The 18404-nt window shown below is 46.6% G+C and overlaps 1 protein-coding gene across 1 annotated transcript in view; it reads left to right on the top strand.

The window, feature by feature from the left end:
* The window catches only part of DYNC2LI1 (dynein cytoplasmic 2 light intermediate chain 1), an 809324-nt gene that overhangs the window by 185927 nt on the left and 604993 nt on the right, over positions 1–18404 (top strand). Inside the window, exons 3-4 of the mRNA XM_069608461.1 lie at positions 9177–9211; positions 15107–15176. Coding sequence (XP_069464562.1) covers positions 9177–9211; positions 15107–15176 — 105 coding nt within the window. The remainder of the gene's footprint in view (positions 1–9176; positions 9212–15106; positions 15177–18404) is intronic.

Raw genomic sequence — 18404 nt, 5'->3', positions numbered from 1 at the left:
CGGAAACAATAAGCATGCAGTGTACAAAACAAAGCACACCCAGAAAGCACACATGCACAGACTGCAGTTACTCCTGGATCTACACACATTCACCCACCCCACTTTACCTTACAGATCTCACTATAACAGGTCTGACTATACTATCCCGTGAGCAAATGAGTCAATATTTCTCCTAGTTGGAGAAGGACACTTCTTTGGTTGAATTCTCTGCTAAACCCTGTTTATTAGGAGGTGAAATTTTGCATACTAATATTTTATTACAAAGGCTTTAATAAATTACACAATTACATACATTTGGCCTCATCACGAGTTGGGCGGTAGCCCTTAAATGCGGCGGTAACGCTATTACCGCTGCATTTAAAGGTCCGCCCAAACATGAGTCTGGCAGCATTTACCCACAGCTTTAAGCTGGGGGTAAATGCGCCGGAAAAATTCCAATTTCCTGACGCTATGGACCCAATGGGGAATGGGAAATACCCATTACCGGCCAACCCTTGATCCGGCGCTAATAGCGCCGGACCGGGTGGCAGTAACGCTATTAGCGCGGGTGGTATCACAGCGACAATACCGCCAGGATACCGACCAACTCGTGATTAGGCCCATTGTATTTGTATATTAATACTTATTTTACTCTAAACTATACAAGGTACATGTTACTTTGTGGACTCGACACTCAAATCTCGTCACTGGGCCTCATTACGAGTTTGCCGGTCCAGGTACAACGGTACCTGTAAGCTTACTGGTAGCATTGTATCCGGACCGGCAAACTCTGAGTTGTGCTTGCGGGTGCCTTTCATTCTGCCAGGTCTCACCTGGCGGAATGAAAGGCACCCGCGAGCACTGCATCCGGCTTCCCCATTCCCAATGAACCCTATGGGGCTCAAATGGGAATGGGGAAGAATTTTTTCAGGCGCCCAGAAATTGGCAAATACTGGGTCCGGCAAGGCCATGATGACCCAGTAATTGCCCATTTCTGGGCGCCGGAAAAAATGCAAATTCGGCAGCAGCCGTGTCTGTTTTACAGGCACGGCTACCGCCAGGGTTGTAATAAGGCCCACTGTCTTTGAAAAGATGCTCTGCAGATTAGATGATGTCTGGGAATTGCCCTGCAGCCTCTTACATGAAGGTGGGAGGGGTTGTGACAGCTGTGCATCCTCTCACCCCCTTTCTATCGATACAATGACCTTACTGAGCAGTTCATTGGAAGGGAGGCAGTGTCTGTATATATTTGAAGGCTTTCTAAAAAGAAGCCCTGTGCCGCAATTGGAAAATTAAAGAGCCCTTCTTTCCCCTTGCTCCAGATTGTGGGGGGATAAATCATATTGTTTCGCCCCTGCCAAAAACTGTGGGAGGGATTCATCCCCCTATCCCCCCCATTTCCTACGCCCATGTCTCTAAGCCTCTGCAAGTATGAGGTTAGGTTGTCCATAGTGCATGATGCGTCCCTGGGCTGTTGTGATCTCTCGTCTTTGTCACCCCTAGATCTCCCTCTGTCTTCCTATTTCCCATGTCACGCTTCTATCTGCACTTCTCCCCGTCGATTGATGCCTAGGTCGCCCCTTTCCCTCGTCCTCACTTCCCCCTATGTCCTCGTCTGATTCAGTGCCCCCCACGTTACTGTCAATATCGTCAGCGAAGCTTAGCCTCCTTGAGGCTGTGTCTTCGCTTAGCTTCCCCTCAGTCAGTCAAGTTCCTGATGTCCCCCCACCTGCAGGTGCCAGTGTCTGTCCAGCACAATGGTGTAGCAGTCCTGTCATGTGTGGTGCTGCGGTCTTGCTCCATTCACTTATCTCTTCCCACCTTGTCATCTACCGTGCCCATTCTGCACTTTACTCTTATGTCTCTTATTGTGCGCTCCTCCTCCTCCTTGCGTTTGTGCTCTGTTGCGAGTTGCTGTTTCCCACTTTCTCCTTTCCCTTCTTACTAAAACTTGCTTTTCCTTCTCTCGTCTTCCTCTCTTTGCCTATCCAACTCTTCAAGCTCCCTCCTTCTCCTCATCTCTCGCTGTTCCCGCTCTTTCTCTTCTTCCCTTTGCTTGGCTCGTCGCACTCTCCTGCGTTCTTCCTTCTCCTTCCTTTCTATTTTCTTCATCATCTCTGCCCGTTCTCGTGCTTTGCTGCTCCCCTTATTAACCACTACTTCTTTACTCGCCCCTGCTGGTTCTCCGTTGTCTTCCCATCCAACTTCAGAAGTATCTGCCCTCCTACCCATTCGTTCGTTGCTATGCCCTCTAGCCCCTCCTTGGTGCTCATCTGGGTCTCGCTGTGTGCTCCCTTTCCGCCATCTGTCTGCCTGACCCCTTTCTGTCCCTTCTCTTTGGTATATGGTGTAGGTTGAAATAATGGATTTGTGTACACCTCTGCTGCCTCTAGCTGCAGTATAGGGTGTAACCCCTGCGCTCCTGCTGCATCCCCTTCTTTCTCATGCTCAGGAGGAGGTGGTGGAGCGGGGGCCGAGGAAGCTGCGTCAGTCGTCTCCTGCTGGCTCAGCAAAAACAAAGATGTGATGGCTGGAAGGTTTAGACTGAATCTTAACCACTGGCATTGCTCGGGGCAACCCTCCAGACCATCGTTCTTCGCCTGCCAAGCCATTACAGAAGGGGAAAGACCATATGCAAATCAGGCTTGGCCCCACCCCAAAAGGGGAAGTCCAGCCCGAACTGCTAGGTCACATCCCTTTTGCACGAGACCACAAGCATCCCCAAACATGTTTCACCCTTGTTGGGGCTCATCAGTGAGGAGAAGCTTGGGTCTCTAGGCCCAGCAGGCACGGGACCCACGTCTGGGCATACCCGTCCCACTCGGGGTGACAAAGCAAAAACAAACATGTGATGGCTGGAAGGTTTAGACTGAATCTTAACCACTGGCATTGCTCGGGGCAACCCCCCAGACCATCGTTCTTCGCCTGCCAAGCCATTACAGAAGGGGAAAGACCATATGCAAATCAGGCTTGGCCCCACCCCAAAAGGGGAAGTCCAGCCCGAACTGCTAGGTCACATCCCTTCTGCACGAGACCACAAGCATCCCCAAACATGTTTCACCCTTGTTGGGGCTCATCAGTGAGGAGTAGCTTGGGTCTCTAGGCCCAGCAGGCACGGGACCCACGTCTGGGCATACCCGTCCCACTCGGAGTGACAAAGCAAAAACAAAGATGTGATGGCTGGAAGGTTTAGACTGAATCTTAACCACTGGCATTGCTCGAGGCAACCCTCCAGACCATTGTTCTTCGCCTGCCAAGCCATTACAGAAGGGGAAAGACCTTTTCCCCTTCTGGCAAATCAGGCAAATCAGGCTTGGCCCCACCCCAAAAGGAGAAGTCCAGCCCGAACTGCTGTGTCACATCCCTTCTGCATGAGACCACAAGCATCCCCAAACATGTTTCACCCTTGTTGGGGCTCAGCATCCATTGACGCCCCGCTACTTCCCCCTCATCCTTTGGAACATCTTCTAGAGTTCAAATATTGCATTGTGATTGCTCAACTCGTTCCCCTTATAGTTGTCTTGTATGTGTGTCTGTAATGGGTGCTGAACATCCACACTGTGGCCATGGCTTAGTCAATTTACCTTCTGTGCTTTTCGGTCATTCCGCTCTATTTACAAATCTTGTCCTTATATCGCGAAAGGGCCTTAGATAGGTGCGGTAGGGGCGTATCGCCCCGCAACACTTCCCCTGATACATTGTTTTATACTTACTTGACCTCAAGTCGAAGCTTTTGATACTTCCATTATTATACAGGAACAAAACATACTTTCAATTCAGTTTTCTTAATTTTGCAAATACCAGTTCTAGTCAATTCTTCCCGAGCCTCTCTGGCTCCCAGCCAACCTTCCAGGCGTGCTCCGTGCACCGCCCTTCTACAACTTTTTGCCACCTTAGGCATGCCCACCAATCTTGCAAATGCGCCTTCCGCATACCGCCACTGAACAGCTGACTCTGTCTATTGCAAATTGCGACCACCAAGTTCTGAAATTCTGTACCTCCTCATGCTGTGCTAGTCCTATGCACAGGCCCTGTGGGTGACCTCACCGCTTCACTAAATAAGGGAGTGCTAGAGATCACTTACAATGCTCACAGTGATAATGGCCCATTACACAAACATTTTCACAACCCCAACATGAACCCACAGCTGTCTTCCTGCCTCCTAACGGTGTACCAATAATTCTTGTGCTCAATCTGTACCTACAGCGTCGCCTTGTAGGTAAAAAGCCTCTGTGAAACTTAACCAGAAGAAGACCTTCCGCAATCTGAGCTATCTCCCTTTGCTAAGCCCTTACACGGGATACCTTTATCCATGACCCAAGTTAAAACGCCCAATCCACAGGGAATCTAATATTCACTTAACTTTTGTCATCCATTCCCTTAAGTCACTAGTTTAGGTTATTCACCAGAACCTTTTATCTTAAGACCGAATGCTCCCTAACCACAAAAAGGATATCTACCTCTGCTCCTTTCCCTACCATACTTTACAATACTCAACACTACTAAACAATACTTGAAAATACTTCAAAGATACTCAACAATCCTCCTTACCACCACACAACCAGCATTACTTTAACCCCCACCGCCCCTCTCAGTTGCCGTGTGGCTGAGTCAATACTTACACTCCATGATCTACTGATGCTGTTCGGCTACCAGCTCCCCCAAAGCTGCCACATCACCCTTCTGGTCTGCTGAGCTCCTGACGGACCGCAGTCAGGATATTTCCAAGCTGGCTCCTGACAGCCTTTGCATGGGGGTGCACCTCCCGTAGGGCTTGCTTTCCACAAGGGGACCTGCAGCCCTCCAGGCGTTGGGGCGGAAGTGGCGGCTTAGGCCGAGTGGGCGTAGCCAACCATACCTCTGCCACCAACTTGTTGGTTTATGTATGCCAGAGGGACTTGAGGTTACTACGAGCTCACTGGTTCAGCTCCCAGGGCCCAACAATCCTCCCCCAGTACATGAATGGAGGACTCAGTCTAGGACAAGTCAGAACCGTTGTTTATTACACAAACAGATGGGATCATACAGGATATTCAAAAATTCCCACAATCGCCACTCCTGTGCCCGTGTCGGGCCATTTTGTTTCATTTCGATGACACAACATGGGCTCTTTTCCAAAAAACATAAGTCTGCCTGGTTGGGTGATTGGGGTGGTACCACCTATGCACAGCATCTATAGATATTATTTGATTGGTCCTCCCATGTCAGAAACGGTCAGAAACTATCTATTACATTGTTGCAGGGTTGCAGTATTACCATTGGCCCGTGCCCTCTGCCATCCACCCCTGGATTTTTGTTCCCTGATTGGCTGGAGCTGTTCTCCTCAGGCCTGGGACCCAGCTCTGTTCTCGGCACTCTGTTCACCATGTCACGGTAATGAGACTGTGTTACCAATGTAACTGTTAGTACTACCACTTCTGCCTGTGAGAGTGCCCTCAGCATTGCAATGTTGTTAAAGATTCCATGTTTCACTTCATATCTGTGTTACTCAGAACCGTCCATCTTCCCACCTTGGGTGAATTATCTTAGCCTGTTTCGGCTGCACCACATGGTTGAGGACCGCCAAATCAAGCTCTCAGGTCTGCAATTTCTGGGAATGAATCCTGTTTTTCTGCAGATGGCTCCTTGTCATTTTGGCTTAGCAATGTGGTGCTTATCTCTGACCTTGTCTGCGTGCCCTGGTCTGCAGTTCTGTGCTGCCTAGTTGTACCTTTCTTCGTTTCTCGTTCTGTGGCCTTATGTTACCTTATTATAGTTGTGCTATGATTTCTATAATACTGTGCTATGTTTTATACAGGTTAGTTGTCTTTTAGTCCTTCCAGGCTCCTTATATGATCCTGTAGTTCCATATGGTTAGCTGCGAAAAGCGTCTGCAAGCTTGCTCTCCATCCCTTAGTTTGCCCAGCATTTCTGCACTTTGCTAATGAGAAAAATAATAAAAGGTTTTGACAGTATGTGTATGTATCCGTCTTCCATCTACAAAACTGTGTAAGCATGTTCTTCGTGTGAGCACATGTGTGTTTGTGTAACTTCGTGCATGGCTGCGAGTTTACTTTGTGACTAACGTGGCTATGTCCTGTTGTCACTAATGACTTCAGCACAATGGCTTCTCTGCATTAGTCAACTTCATCCATCGAGGCAATTAGGTCCAGGTGTTGAGGCACCTGTGTCCAAAAACACATTCACTGGATACGGTTTGAATGGTTGTCTAATAGGGTATCTGTCTGCATATGTGGATGTCACTGGCCCTCCTGGGGGCTGTCTGAATAGTGAGTGAGTGGCTTTGTGCGTTCTTAACTCTTCGGGCTGTCATGTTCCTGGGGGTGAGGAGGGGCATTCCAGGGACCCTCTCTTCAAGCGGTTACCTGTCTCATACACACATTTCTCCTTGTGGTGTGTGCTAATTCTGCACTAACTTGGACTGTTACGACTCACCAGAGGGGTACGGGAGAAGCTTTGAGGCGGCAGGGGTCTGATCATGGTGCGGGTAGGCCCAGGGATTCCCCAGACTCCATTCTCGGGTGAAAAACTGGTGACCTCACTACAGTTATAGTAAAAAGGGAATGGGCTGTGCTTGCTGAATATGGGAACCAGGCCTTCCACCTCTACACATGACAACCGGCAGTGCCCTATACCGGTCCCTTGGGAAACTGCACCGTACAGCATGCAAAACCCAAGCACATGCGCTTGGGAGTGCTCACACATTGGTTAGCAGTAGGCTAGCTGAGCGTTACAGGCGGTCATAGCACTGCTGCATCATGCAGGGGTGGGAGCAGGAGCATCTAGGAACAATTGAATGCCCTCCTCCAACTCATGTCAGCTTGTATCCAGATGAAGCAGCATCCTACAGAAAATGCTGAGTGATGGTGAGCGAGGTGCCAGAGACTGCACTCTGAAGCAGTGCAGACTCGGGGGAAAACAGTATGCGATGGGCTGGAACTGTTACGCTGGTGGGCACTGTGAAGTTGTTATTAGTGCCACAGTACAGAAAGGTGAATATGCAAAACGGAACCAACAGTAACACTTTCAAAGCTTATAAACCTGACAATGTTGAAGAGCAGCAAAGAAAGAGGACTATAAAAGGTCAGGAAGAGTGGTGTCATGTCACGCGGGAGACTGGGGTCTGCCGCTGCCATTTCCTCCTGGCGAGTCTACCCGCGCGTTCGCGTCTGGGGACTCGCCGGGAGGGGAGCGACGGGTTACGGGGCCGGCGGCCTTCGGCGCATGCGCTGAGGCCCTCTCTCTCGGTTCCGCGCATGCGCCGTGGGGGCTTGCCTCCCAAGCCTCGTTCTGGGTTCGCCGGCGCCCGGAAACGGAACGGTTTGCGTTCCAGGCCTCTCGGGCGCCGGCAGCCCATAAAAGAGGCCGCGAGTCAAAGCGGGCTGCGTCTCAACGCGGTTCGCTTTGCTCACCTCGTTGTTCCTGCCCAGTCTTACCTGTGGCCTGTCCTGGGCCTGCCTGCCTCCAATCCTTACCTGTGGCCTGTCCTGGGCCTGCCTGCCTCCAATCCTTACCTGTGGCCTGTCCTGGGCCTGCCTGCCTCCAGCCTTACCTGTGGCCTGTCCTGGGCCTGCCTGCCTCCAGCCTTACCTGTGGCCTGTCCTGGGCCTGCCTGCCTCCAGTCCTTACCTGTGGCCTGTCCTGGGCCTGCCTGCCTCCAGTCCTTACCTGTGGCCTGTCCTGGGCCTGCCTGCCTCCAGTCCTTACCTGTGGCCTGTCCTGGGCCTGCCTGCCTCCAGTCCTACCTGTGGCCTGCCCTGGGCCAGCCTGACTCCAGTCCTTACCCGGGTCCTGTCCTGGGCCTGCCTGCCTCCAATCCTCACCTGGGTCCGGCCCTGGGCCAGCCAGCCTCCAGCTACTACCTGGGTTCTGCCCTGGGTCAGTCTTCCCTCAGCCCATTCCGGAGTTCTGTCCTGAGTCATCATTGTGTAGATGGGACTTATCCCACACTAGCCTGCATTCCCCCTGTTCCATCTTGGGCACGTTCCTACAGTTCTCTAATTGGCCAGACAGCTAGTTCCAACTGACCTCACTCTTTCCTGTCTTGCCTGACTCCGAATCTCATCCTGTGTACCATTGGAACCATCTGCACCAGCCAAGCTCCTTTTGCCTACTGCGAATACCTTTCTGCTACACTGGTCTATCTATCAACTGTCGCTGCACTGAGGTTCTTGGAAGATTCATGGTCTTGACAACAAGCTCCACCTGGACTATGGTTCCATCCATCTGAGCCTACATCCTCTTGTCACGCTTACCTGGGAGAGTGCCTTCGTGACATTGGGGGTTGGTCCATCCTTCACCCAGTTCCTCTTTTGGGTGGCGGAGAGGCTGATTCCTCGTGCCGCTATCTCATCAGTTCCTGGACTCCAGACTGGCGACCTCTGCGAGACCAACCACCAAGACTACAGGTACGCGGTCCTCTCGGGCCAATCAGCTTGACAAGTGGTCACAGACCGTGCCTTCCTGGATTGGAGCTATGAGTGTTGAAAACAAATAGTCCAAAATACTGATTTTCAAGATGTTATGGGAAATGTAGTTATGTTGTGTTGATTTGCTGCTACAGTTAAACTGAAGCATAAAACCGTACTCGTCTCAGGTTGTTTTGGGAGTGTACAAGCTTTACCATTGAACTGAAGTCTTCTGTTGCGAGAAGGGATATTTTCGGAGGTGATCTGCAGATGACAATCTTATTCAGATACCTTTTTTGGTAAAAGTACAAATGAAAGAGATTGTTCGTATAGCTGCCAATAATGTAGACTTTTCATGCCTTGGGAGGTGGGGGTGCACACATAGGGTTCTTTGTATTTCTATTCCGAACCTGTCTTTTGATCTCTTCCTTTCATGAAAGATTGAACTAATTCTTAGCAAAGCAATTTTATTTTTCTAATGGTAGGTTATGGGGACCTAAATAGAACAATTGGTCCTAATATCACTCCAGGATGTCTACAGTGTTTTGTTTGTAAAAGCATGTGTCCACAGCAGAATCCTTTAATTGAAAATGTCCAAAGGTGTGTCCTGCTGGGGAGACATAATGTCAATGAGACAGATTATAATTATTTCCATGGCTGTTTTGGCCCATTGTGATTAATGGGGAGTTTACAGTTTTATTTTTGACATAGAACATATTTTTGTTATGTTTCTTGTTTTAGAAACACCGACTGAACATGTTATTCAAGTATTATTTGTTTATTTTTCAGGGGAAGACCACAATTTTGCTCCGGTGCCTTGACAGGTATGCATCAAGTTGTTACCACTTTGCATTAGGTAAACTGCACTCCTTAACATAGCATGTTATTGGTTGGGAGTTGAGTATAGTGCATGAGAGCGTTGCACTAATATTTCTAGGGAGCTGCAGTAGTTACTTACTGATAGTGATTACTGATAAATCTACATGGTTACTTACTGAAATGTAAAAGAATGCATGAGAATAGAAATTGGTCCTTCTTGTTTGTGCTGGGGTTACTCATGGCGTGTACAGCCCATGCATAACATCAATTGATGTAGGTTTTGTATGGTTTGCATGATTTAGGTTAATGGTTAATTTGTGGAGTGGTGGAGAGCACTGATAATATTTTACAAATCTGCCATCCCTATATGCACCCCCCAACAAACCCAAGAACATCTCCACCCGCACGTGATTTTGATGTGGGCAGAGAACTCCAGCGTCCTGCTCTCCTTCCTTCTCAACTGGTTGGAATAGCCTGCCCCTCAGGCTGGAAGGGAAAAATGCTTCTTCAAAAGAAGGTGATGTCCCTATTTTGGATTGACATGCGTTCCCATCCCTCTGTGCATTCTGCCATGCCCCCACCAGTTAGTCACCAACCGGCACCTTCCAGTTCCTGTTTTCCACCAATGCTGTTGGACGTGGGAAAATCTTCTCCATGCAACTCCCTTTTTAGGGCATTATTTTTTCATCTTTTGCTGTCTCCCTCCCTAAGAGGTGTATTTCTCAATTCAATTGGATATTTGTCATCAAAATTGCATCGTCCTCCACGCAGGCCCTGACACCAGGTTTCAAGCGATGAATTGGATGTGCTAAGCACTTATCTGCAGCCGACCCTCACAGAGCCTATGTCAACTGTGTCTGGAACTTCCATCTAGTAAGTTCTCATAATTTCTGTGTTGGAAGAAAACCTGTATCGCTGAAAACATGCATAGCCTCCATACTGAAGAAGGGTCCGGTCCCACAAGTCGCATTGGACTTTGTGGACGGACGGAAGACTTCACATCCTAGTGGTAAGAGGTATTCGGTAGCGGGCACAGTCTCCGATTTGACATTGGCTCTCGGTACCGGTGTTAAGGTTGCCACTTCAGATAGACCAAAAGAACCTTCCACAACCCATTCAGGAGTTCACTATGAGTGGGTGCACATACTTGCAAGGACCTCTCGATGGGAAAGCATCAGGTGGTAAGTCTTCACCTTCAGTAATCAATGATTTTATTTACTCCAGACATGGTTTAGAAGGTACCGCATAGGAGTGTTTTGGCCTTGGCTCCGCTTCGAGCAGGCAAAGATCATTCTAGGGACGGCAAGGTCTATAAGAAGGTGGAGTCTAACTCCCTTCACTCGGAGGTCAAGATTGACTCAACCTCCCTCTAGGACGGCCCAGCACCACTAAACTGGCACTGGCGGTTCCTAAGCCAGTTACCTTGGTATCGGTAAACTCAAAACTGGCCTAATCCACAGCAGATATCCATAAGAGGAATGATCGCATTCAGCCACTTCTGATCATTAGAAGCGCACACACGAGCTTTAGAATTATTTACATCATAGATGTGTTCATAACTCTCCCAAAGAACCTATTCAGGTTCCTGAATCAATGACTGATCACTTTGATCCATTCACATACTTCACAGTAACTGGAACCTTTTTATTCTCCAGTGTGGGAGGAAAGAACTCTCACTCCACATTTTTCACTGGAGTAGAGTTTTCCCCCTGCCTTTCAGCCTTTGGTTCCAATGTTCCTTAGAAACGTTCAGGTCCCTAGTCTTGTACTTTTGAATGTGTTTAATAACACTTTTAATACATCTTTAGCTCCTTTGACTACAGCAGAATTACCAACTCCAGTGGGTGGTTTACACCTCCTATTTCTTCTTTAGGAGAAATAGCAGTCATCTTCCCCTTCTTTAGAATTCATTGACTCAATAACTTTTGCAGTGAAGCAGTCCCTTATGTTGGATGAATTCTTGGATGTCTTGGCCAACAAACTATCTGATAGTCTTTTGCCATCTGATCCTTTGGTGCCTGCTCCAACTCCGATACCTGCAGAGTTACCAGTAGACGCTCCTTCCCAACAGCTAACCAGAGTTGACCAAGTTCCTTCTTCCTCAGACTAAGAAGGAAAAGTACCTATTCATTTCTCAAAACAGTTCCATTTGGTAATGTCAAAGGCTATGCATGCATTTGATTTATTGCCTCCTGAGAAATCTGCTTTGTCATGTCTTTTCTCAAGCCTTTATCCGTCTTCAACATGAGATAAATCTCTGTTAGCTATGGAGGCTTCATTAATGGGACAGGCAATGAACGAGAATCAGGACTCCCCTATAAGATTGCGTTATGATTTTATTTTAAAAACTATATATAAGGTCTGTTACAAAAAATGTGATGGTTCCTAATGAGAGTTGTATTCCTATGGTGCAGAGTCAAAATATTTAAAAAACAATGACAGTTGTGTGACCTGTTAGAAACCCGAGGGTGTTCTCACAAATGGACCCAGAGGATCTTTTGTTCAGTTGGCCAGGGCACGGCCGTCGCCTTTGGAACCAAACCCTGGGGGTGGACCAGTGCGGGAGAATCACCTGGACAGGTGGTCTGCGGGAGGAAGGCCCTCAGTAGAGACGTGGTATTCCCACCTTTCCGACACCCCCTCAGTCTACCTGGGATATGCAAAACCAAGTTCCATTCTACCCTAGTATTTTCCCTAATGGGAAGAAGGGAAGAGCCTCATGGGGAAACCAGAACCCATGTACCGCAACCCTACATCCACCTTCCCCGATCTGACAATACCCTACCCAATGTTCCCATAATTACCAGAAAACACTACGACTTCCCAACTCCCCTGCCTCCTTTTTTATACAAACACTGAGACTAAGAGGTACTGAGAAGAAACACACTCAGACACAGAGGGCAGACTCTTCCCTTTTAACAACAGACTGTCCCCTTAACAAGGGCAGGCAAGGTCAGGCCTCCCTCTACAACCACTCATACCTGATTATGGTTGACTCTCACAGGGAGTATAAAAGGTGGAACATACAGGCACACTCTGAGCGAGCTGGGGGATGATGCATGGTGCACGGAAGCCAGAGGGGGAGGATTTGAGCTGGAGGGACCCTGTAAAGGCTAGAGGAAGAAGGACTGCCTGACTGCTGGCCCGGTGATTACCGGGGAGGCTGCAGTGTGGAAAGGGAACTGTACCTCCAGGGAGCCAAACCAGGGCCAAACCTGGGGTTACCTGGCGTTGCCCACACCAGAGCTCTTCCCCTGGGCAAAGCAGGACAGCCCAGGCCTTTGAGGGGCAGGTGGCGAGGCCCAGATCTCAACAAGTGAACTCCTTGAACTGCTGTTGCAGTGAACTCCTTGAACTCATGCAGCTCCCAAAATCGCCATAGTACCAAAACGGGGAGCTAGCGAAATGGGAGCAAAATCAGAGTGAAGGATTCTGGGACTTGAAGTCCAAAGACATTTTTGTGAGAAATGCAGAGGAAGGCAGAACACGAGTACACGTACCACTTCCGGGGCGGAGGCACACCTACTGGAGCAGAGCGACAGACCAATGGACGAAAGCAGCGGGTCGAAAACCCCAAGAGTTCCCTACTGGAGGTCGTTGCCTATGACAGGCCACAAAAAACATGTGGAGAAGGCCAGATCACACATCGGAAGGCTGCATTGTGTTTCAATGATGGCAGCGATGCTCCTGGATAAACGGCAGAGTTGTGGAGGCGAGTCCAAGCCCGTAGTACTATCCTTGACTTGTGAAGTGGAAATAGTAAAACAAAGAAAGAAACACACACAGCCGGTGAGTTGGCAAGTGACCTGAGAGACCGGTGTGTGTTAAAAGAAACTTTGAAGTAGCCACATTATATCGCAGGTGAAGGCTGCACACGTGTGGATGAGACGCGAAGAAAGGCAGACCTGTGAATGAACTTTGAAGTAAGGACAGCGATACAGAATAACAGAGTTGTCTGGCAAAAGGAAGTAGCCCACTCGAAAGTCTCAGTGAAAGGTGCCTTGTTTGCAACAATAAAGCAAATGTAGTCGAAGTGGTCCTGCAGAGGTCTGTAAAGAAAGCCACACACATTGTAAAGTCTTTGACATCCGAAAGCAGTCTGAGCCCGACTGAGGGAGGTCCGAAGTGTAATAAGCTTGCGGAAGGGAGCCACCTTGCAAGTCTTGTTGAATTATTGTTCTGAAGAGGTCTGAGCCCGACAGAGGGGGACCTTCGTGAACTTTGTTGTGAAAGGTCTCAGCCCGACCGAGAGGGACCAATGTGAACTTTGTTGTGAAAGGTATGAGCCCGACAGATGGGGGGGGGCATTAACATTTTTTTGAAACATTATTTGGAAGACTGGAAAGAGAGACTTTGACGTGTAAGGCCATGCAGGCCTCGATCCACATTTTCGAACTGTTTATTGTGTTGAAAACCTGAGCCAGAGTGTGTCATCCTGCTTACAGGAATCACCTTAGTCGATGTGGTCTAACATGGGGAGGAGAGTTTATTAAGCCACATTTATTCTTTTGAACACTGATTTTTCTTTTGCATACATTTCTCCTTTATGCACTTTTTGTACAAGAGATAGAGCAGGCGTTAGGTTTTGTTAGCATAGTAGGCCATCTTGTTTTCACAAACTCCACTAGGACTGTTATTTCTTATTTGATGTTCGAGCGTGCTCCCATCCTAGACGTAGGGCAAGATAGGCATTCTTCCAACCCCTTTTCGAGAACATTAAAGGTTTTCCAAACATATATTTTGTGCCTGTCTTGCTTTTGATACCATGCCTCTCTTACAGACCCCGTAGACTTTTATGACAATCATCCACCTTCCTGGAAGCTCAGGAACAGAGAAGCCCTGTACATGGTTGCCCTCTGTGACCATGAGGGAGTTGAGCAGTTTTAAGTGCCCTTTAGCTCATGAACAAGCAGCTAAACGTAAAGTGAGTCCCCTTAGAACCATGAATGGATGATTTAAACTTCTACTTAGTGTCCAATATGTCATGAAGTGAAAATTGTATTGGAACTGAGCATCACGAACAGACAGTGGGAGCTGTACGGACTACTATCCATAGGATCGCAAATGGAAGGTTGGGGAAAACCTATGGACAATTCTGAGACTCGTGAAGAACGGGGAGAAAGCTTATTTAGAATCCTCACCAGCTCTTCTAAGGAATATCCTGACCAAGTTGGCTGGGAAGGACAACAAAATGTTCTTGAAATGTCTAGGCTAAAAGTCGGAATATGATTGAAGTAGAGTGGTGGAGATACAAAATGGATTCTTAGATCCTGAGGCTGGTTATGATAGAACTGTTAAAAGGACAAAGGGCCTCATCAGAAGTCTGGCGGTAACCCTTAAATGTGGCAGTAGCGCTATTACCGTCGCATTTAAGGGTCCACCAGATCATGGCCTTGGCGGATTTCCCCTCAGCTCTGAGCTGGGGGGAAATCCGTGGCAAATTTGCAGATTTTCGGCACTATTACCGCCGGCGGGAAATCCGCCGGTGGTAATAGCGCAAATTTTCCCCATTGGGCCCAATGGGGAATGAGGAATTCCCGAATGGGCCCAATGGGGAATGGGCACTAACCGTTCTGCCAAACCCGTAATCCGGCGCTAATAAGGGGGTTTGGCGGTAGGGCTAATAGCGCCTGTGGTAATACCACTGGCGTTACCGCCCATCTTGTGATGAGGCCCAAGGTCTTCTAGCTAAATCCTGACAAACCTGGAGAACTTATTGTTTTGACCTTGCAAAAACACATTTTATTTTGCTGTAAGAACATTTGGAAAGCATTTCCCTTGATCATCTTGTGGCTTTATTGCACTATATGCCACAGTGCACAAGCCTGTGGTTCGCTTCTAGTCCCGGCTTGTGTTGCCATCATGATGGGTAATCGCTGTAAATTTCTCTTTGACTATAGAGATGAAATTCCAAAACCAACGCTAGCATTGGAATACACCTTTGGCAGAAGGGCAAAAGGACATAATACGGTAGGTTACTTCTCTAAAATGATATTAACATTTATATATCTTTGTGCTTTGCCATCACTGTTTAATAAATCTTGTCCAAGACTGTCAAGAACTCCCATCATATCAAGATTGAAACATTCTACCTTACTGCGACCCAGTTGTGATGGTTGTGCCTATGCCTGTTTGCTTGCTATGGAAAATCTACAATGTTTCTGTTGATTAATGAATAATCCATTCCTTTGCTGAATCATCTCATCACCGAACTCTAGACAGTTTCTAAAATAGCGAATATTCAATATCTTTTGTACACAGTAGTTATCCCATGTTATTAAACCATTGGGCTACAATATAATGAAACACAACAGTCAGAGAAGCCCAATCCCTTTGAATGAGATGGCTTTTAGCTATTGGTGTGTAAGAGCACAAACCCTACTTCTGGTGGGGGGGGGCACCGAATCTTCAATTCTTTCTCACTGGTTAACCCTATTTATTCCCTGGTGAGTCCCTATCAGAAACGAACATCATAGATGTGCCCCAGATAGATCCTAAGTTTCACAAGGTTAGGGTGCCCCAGAGGCACTCAATTACTTGTGCAGTTCTCCTTGCTAGGTGGGCTATGTGAGCGCTGTGAGATATATTTTGAGGTTATATGTATTCCTTCGTGGTATTTATATTGTGGTATTTTTGCTATGGTGGTATCTTTTTACAGTGGTATTTTTATTATAGTGGTGAGACTCATTTCAGAATACTGGCTAATAATTATCTTTATCAGGGTCACTAACAACAAACACATACTGGACTTAATACACTCTGAATAGATGGTGCATGCCCTCCTTTGGTATCTTACGTACAATAACGCATTATGCCCTTTTGGCTGAGTTTCAACAAATGTAAAGCATGCCATTGAAATACAACACATTTATTCAGACTCTCTAAATAAAGCAATTCACTGCAGTTACTTTGCTTTGAGATATGTCTTACCACACGTCTGCATCTCTCTATGCATGTCAAATAAAAGGGACTGAATAAATTACCTGTTTTGACTTTGTTCTTTATCATAAATTATGCAAGTTACACAGAGTGACACTTATGTCCACATTGTACTTCACAGTGCAACTATGTTCTTTCTTGCAGTGGCTTTTACGCTTTATCTCTGCAAAGCTCTGCTAATTGACCTTGGCTTCGTAAAACTTGGCAAGAAAAATACCCTTTAAAAAAACAGCAAGACTTTGAGAAATATGAACACAGAATGACATGTACATTTAAATACGAATCTCTAATGCAGCACCTAAAATGAACTGAACTATTTAACTTGTGCTGCATAGTATCATTGACATCACCAGCACCTCAATAAACCTCATATTTACCTAAATCTGTTCGTGATATTCCTGACTCAACTTGGCAGTGAAATCTTCCCCAGCCTTTCTGCCTGCCTCGCACAGGGTGAACCCAGATAAGGATTCTCGAGACTGCAGTGTTTCTAAGGATCGTCAACCGAGGAGTGACGTCTTCAGCTTTAGTCAGCTTGCAATTACTGAACTCTGTCTGCTCAGCAACCAGCACTTCCACCTCCTTCGTCCATCAGTGCCAGAAGAGGAATGCCTCTTTGCTGCGCCTCAAAACCCTTTTTTATTGAACCCCCTGTCAACCTAGAAAAACATCTCCCCTTTACCAGACCTACCCACATCACGCAAGCTTTCCTCTGTGCCTTCCTTATTGTGCTCACTGCGTTGCTGAAGAGAAAAATGAAACATTTATTTTGCGCATCCTGCTCCAAAACAAAGCCATGTTTTTAGCAGAACAGATCTTCACATTATTCAGCTACCGCACAGCAGAGATTCAGCCTGCACGTTTAAAGTCCATTTTTCTTTCTGATTTCCTGAGCATTATGAATTGGCTCAATTTGCATCCAGTTTATTTGATGAGCTAATTTGCACTAAATGTTATTATGGTATTTAGTTACATGTTAAATGGTGTTGGGTTAATTAGTATGTTAGATTTTAGTTAGTATTATATTTAGTGCAGTTCAGTTCATGGAAATATCATGGAGCAAAGTGATTGTTTCTAGCATGTGCTCTGTGCATTGGTATCTATTTAATTCTGCCTGAGACTCACACTCTTGAATCCAGCAATGAGTTTCACTCCCTTGGCCATAGCTAAAGGTCAAACCCTCGCTAAAATGTGACTGCTGAAATCCTGAGTCTAAATGTTGTAATGAAGAGTACATAATCCTACACTCCCTCCTCTTTTTTTCTGCTGGGATATAACACAAAATCACTGCAGGAAACACAAACACATATGCTCTAAAACACATGTGCTTCTCCCAATAACCACATCTTAATAATCGAAATTAAATAACATAGAAATGGTAATATCCATACACGAGAAACATATGTATATATCACTAGTCCTGAGCAAAACAGTATTGATTCTTGATCAAAAGAAACAAAACCTTTAAGAAAAGAATATTTTTGAGAATCTTTTTCTTCTTTTTTATCTCTTGATCACCTTTATCTCTTTTTCTTTTTTTATTGTTTTATTGGTGATATGTTATTTTTTTCTTCTATTTTTTAAATTAATTTTCTTTTGTTTTTGAATTTTTGAGGAGGAATTTTTTTTGTGGTAATTATAAAGAAAAATCTCACTTTCAGAAAATCCATAAACTGTGCCATTAGCTTCAGTCAAATGGAAAAACCAGTAAAAATCAGTTGGTGATAACAGTAAAAATAGTCTGTGATAAAAATAGTCTTTGGATTCTAGAACTGGTGGTTGGAGTGATGGCAGCTTGAGAGGACAGCTCCTGCCCAGGAAATCCTGTTGGAATATATGCCAGTCTCAATTGAAATGCTTGATCCTCCTTCTTCTAGAAGGTCCAGATTGGGAAGTGATGAAGAGGCAGAACCTGTTGATCCTTCAAATGAAGGCTCCCAGCCTGCAAAAAGGGTGAGTGAGGACAACAAGAAATGTCTGGTTAGATCCCGACCTGAAGGCCAATCTGCTGAGGACTACTTGACAGAAATCATGGATTGTGTCGGGCTATCTTTTCAGAAGATTAACCAGACAGTATTGGAAATGAAAAAAGGTCAATCTGTGGTCAAGAAGCATACGGAAGAATTGGAAACTAGAGTCTATGGATGTGAAGACAGACTGCTGGGTCTGGAAAATAAAATGTCAATCATGTCAATACTTCTGGAGGAGGCAGAGAAAAAAAGCTCTGATCAAGAAAATTATAATAGAAGACCATACTTA

Source organism: Ambystoma mexicanum, chromosome 4q (genome assembly GCF_040938575.1).
Source record: "Ambystoma mexicanum isolate Mex_15411 chromosome 4q, UKY_AmexF1_1, whole genome shotgun sequence".
Taxonomy (NCBI): domain Eukaryota; kingdom Metazoa; phylum Chordata; class Amphibia; order Caudata; family Ambystomatidae; genus Ambystoma; species Ambystoma mexicanum.
The sequence above is the reverse complement of the archived record's forward strand: the minus strand, read 5'-3'. Positions and strand labels throughout refer to the sequence as shown.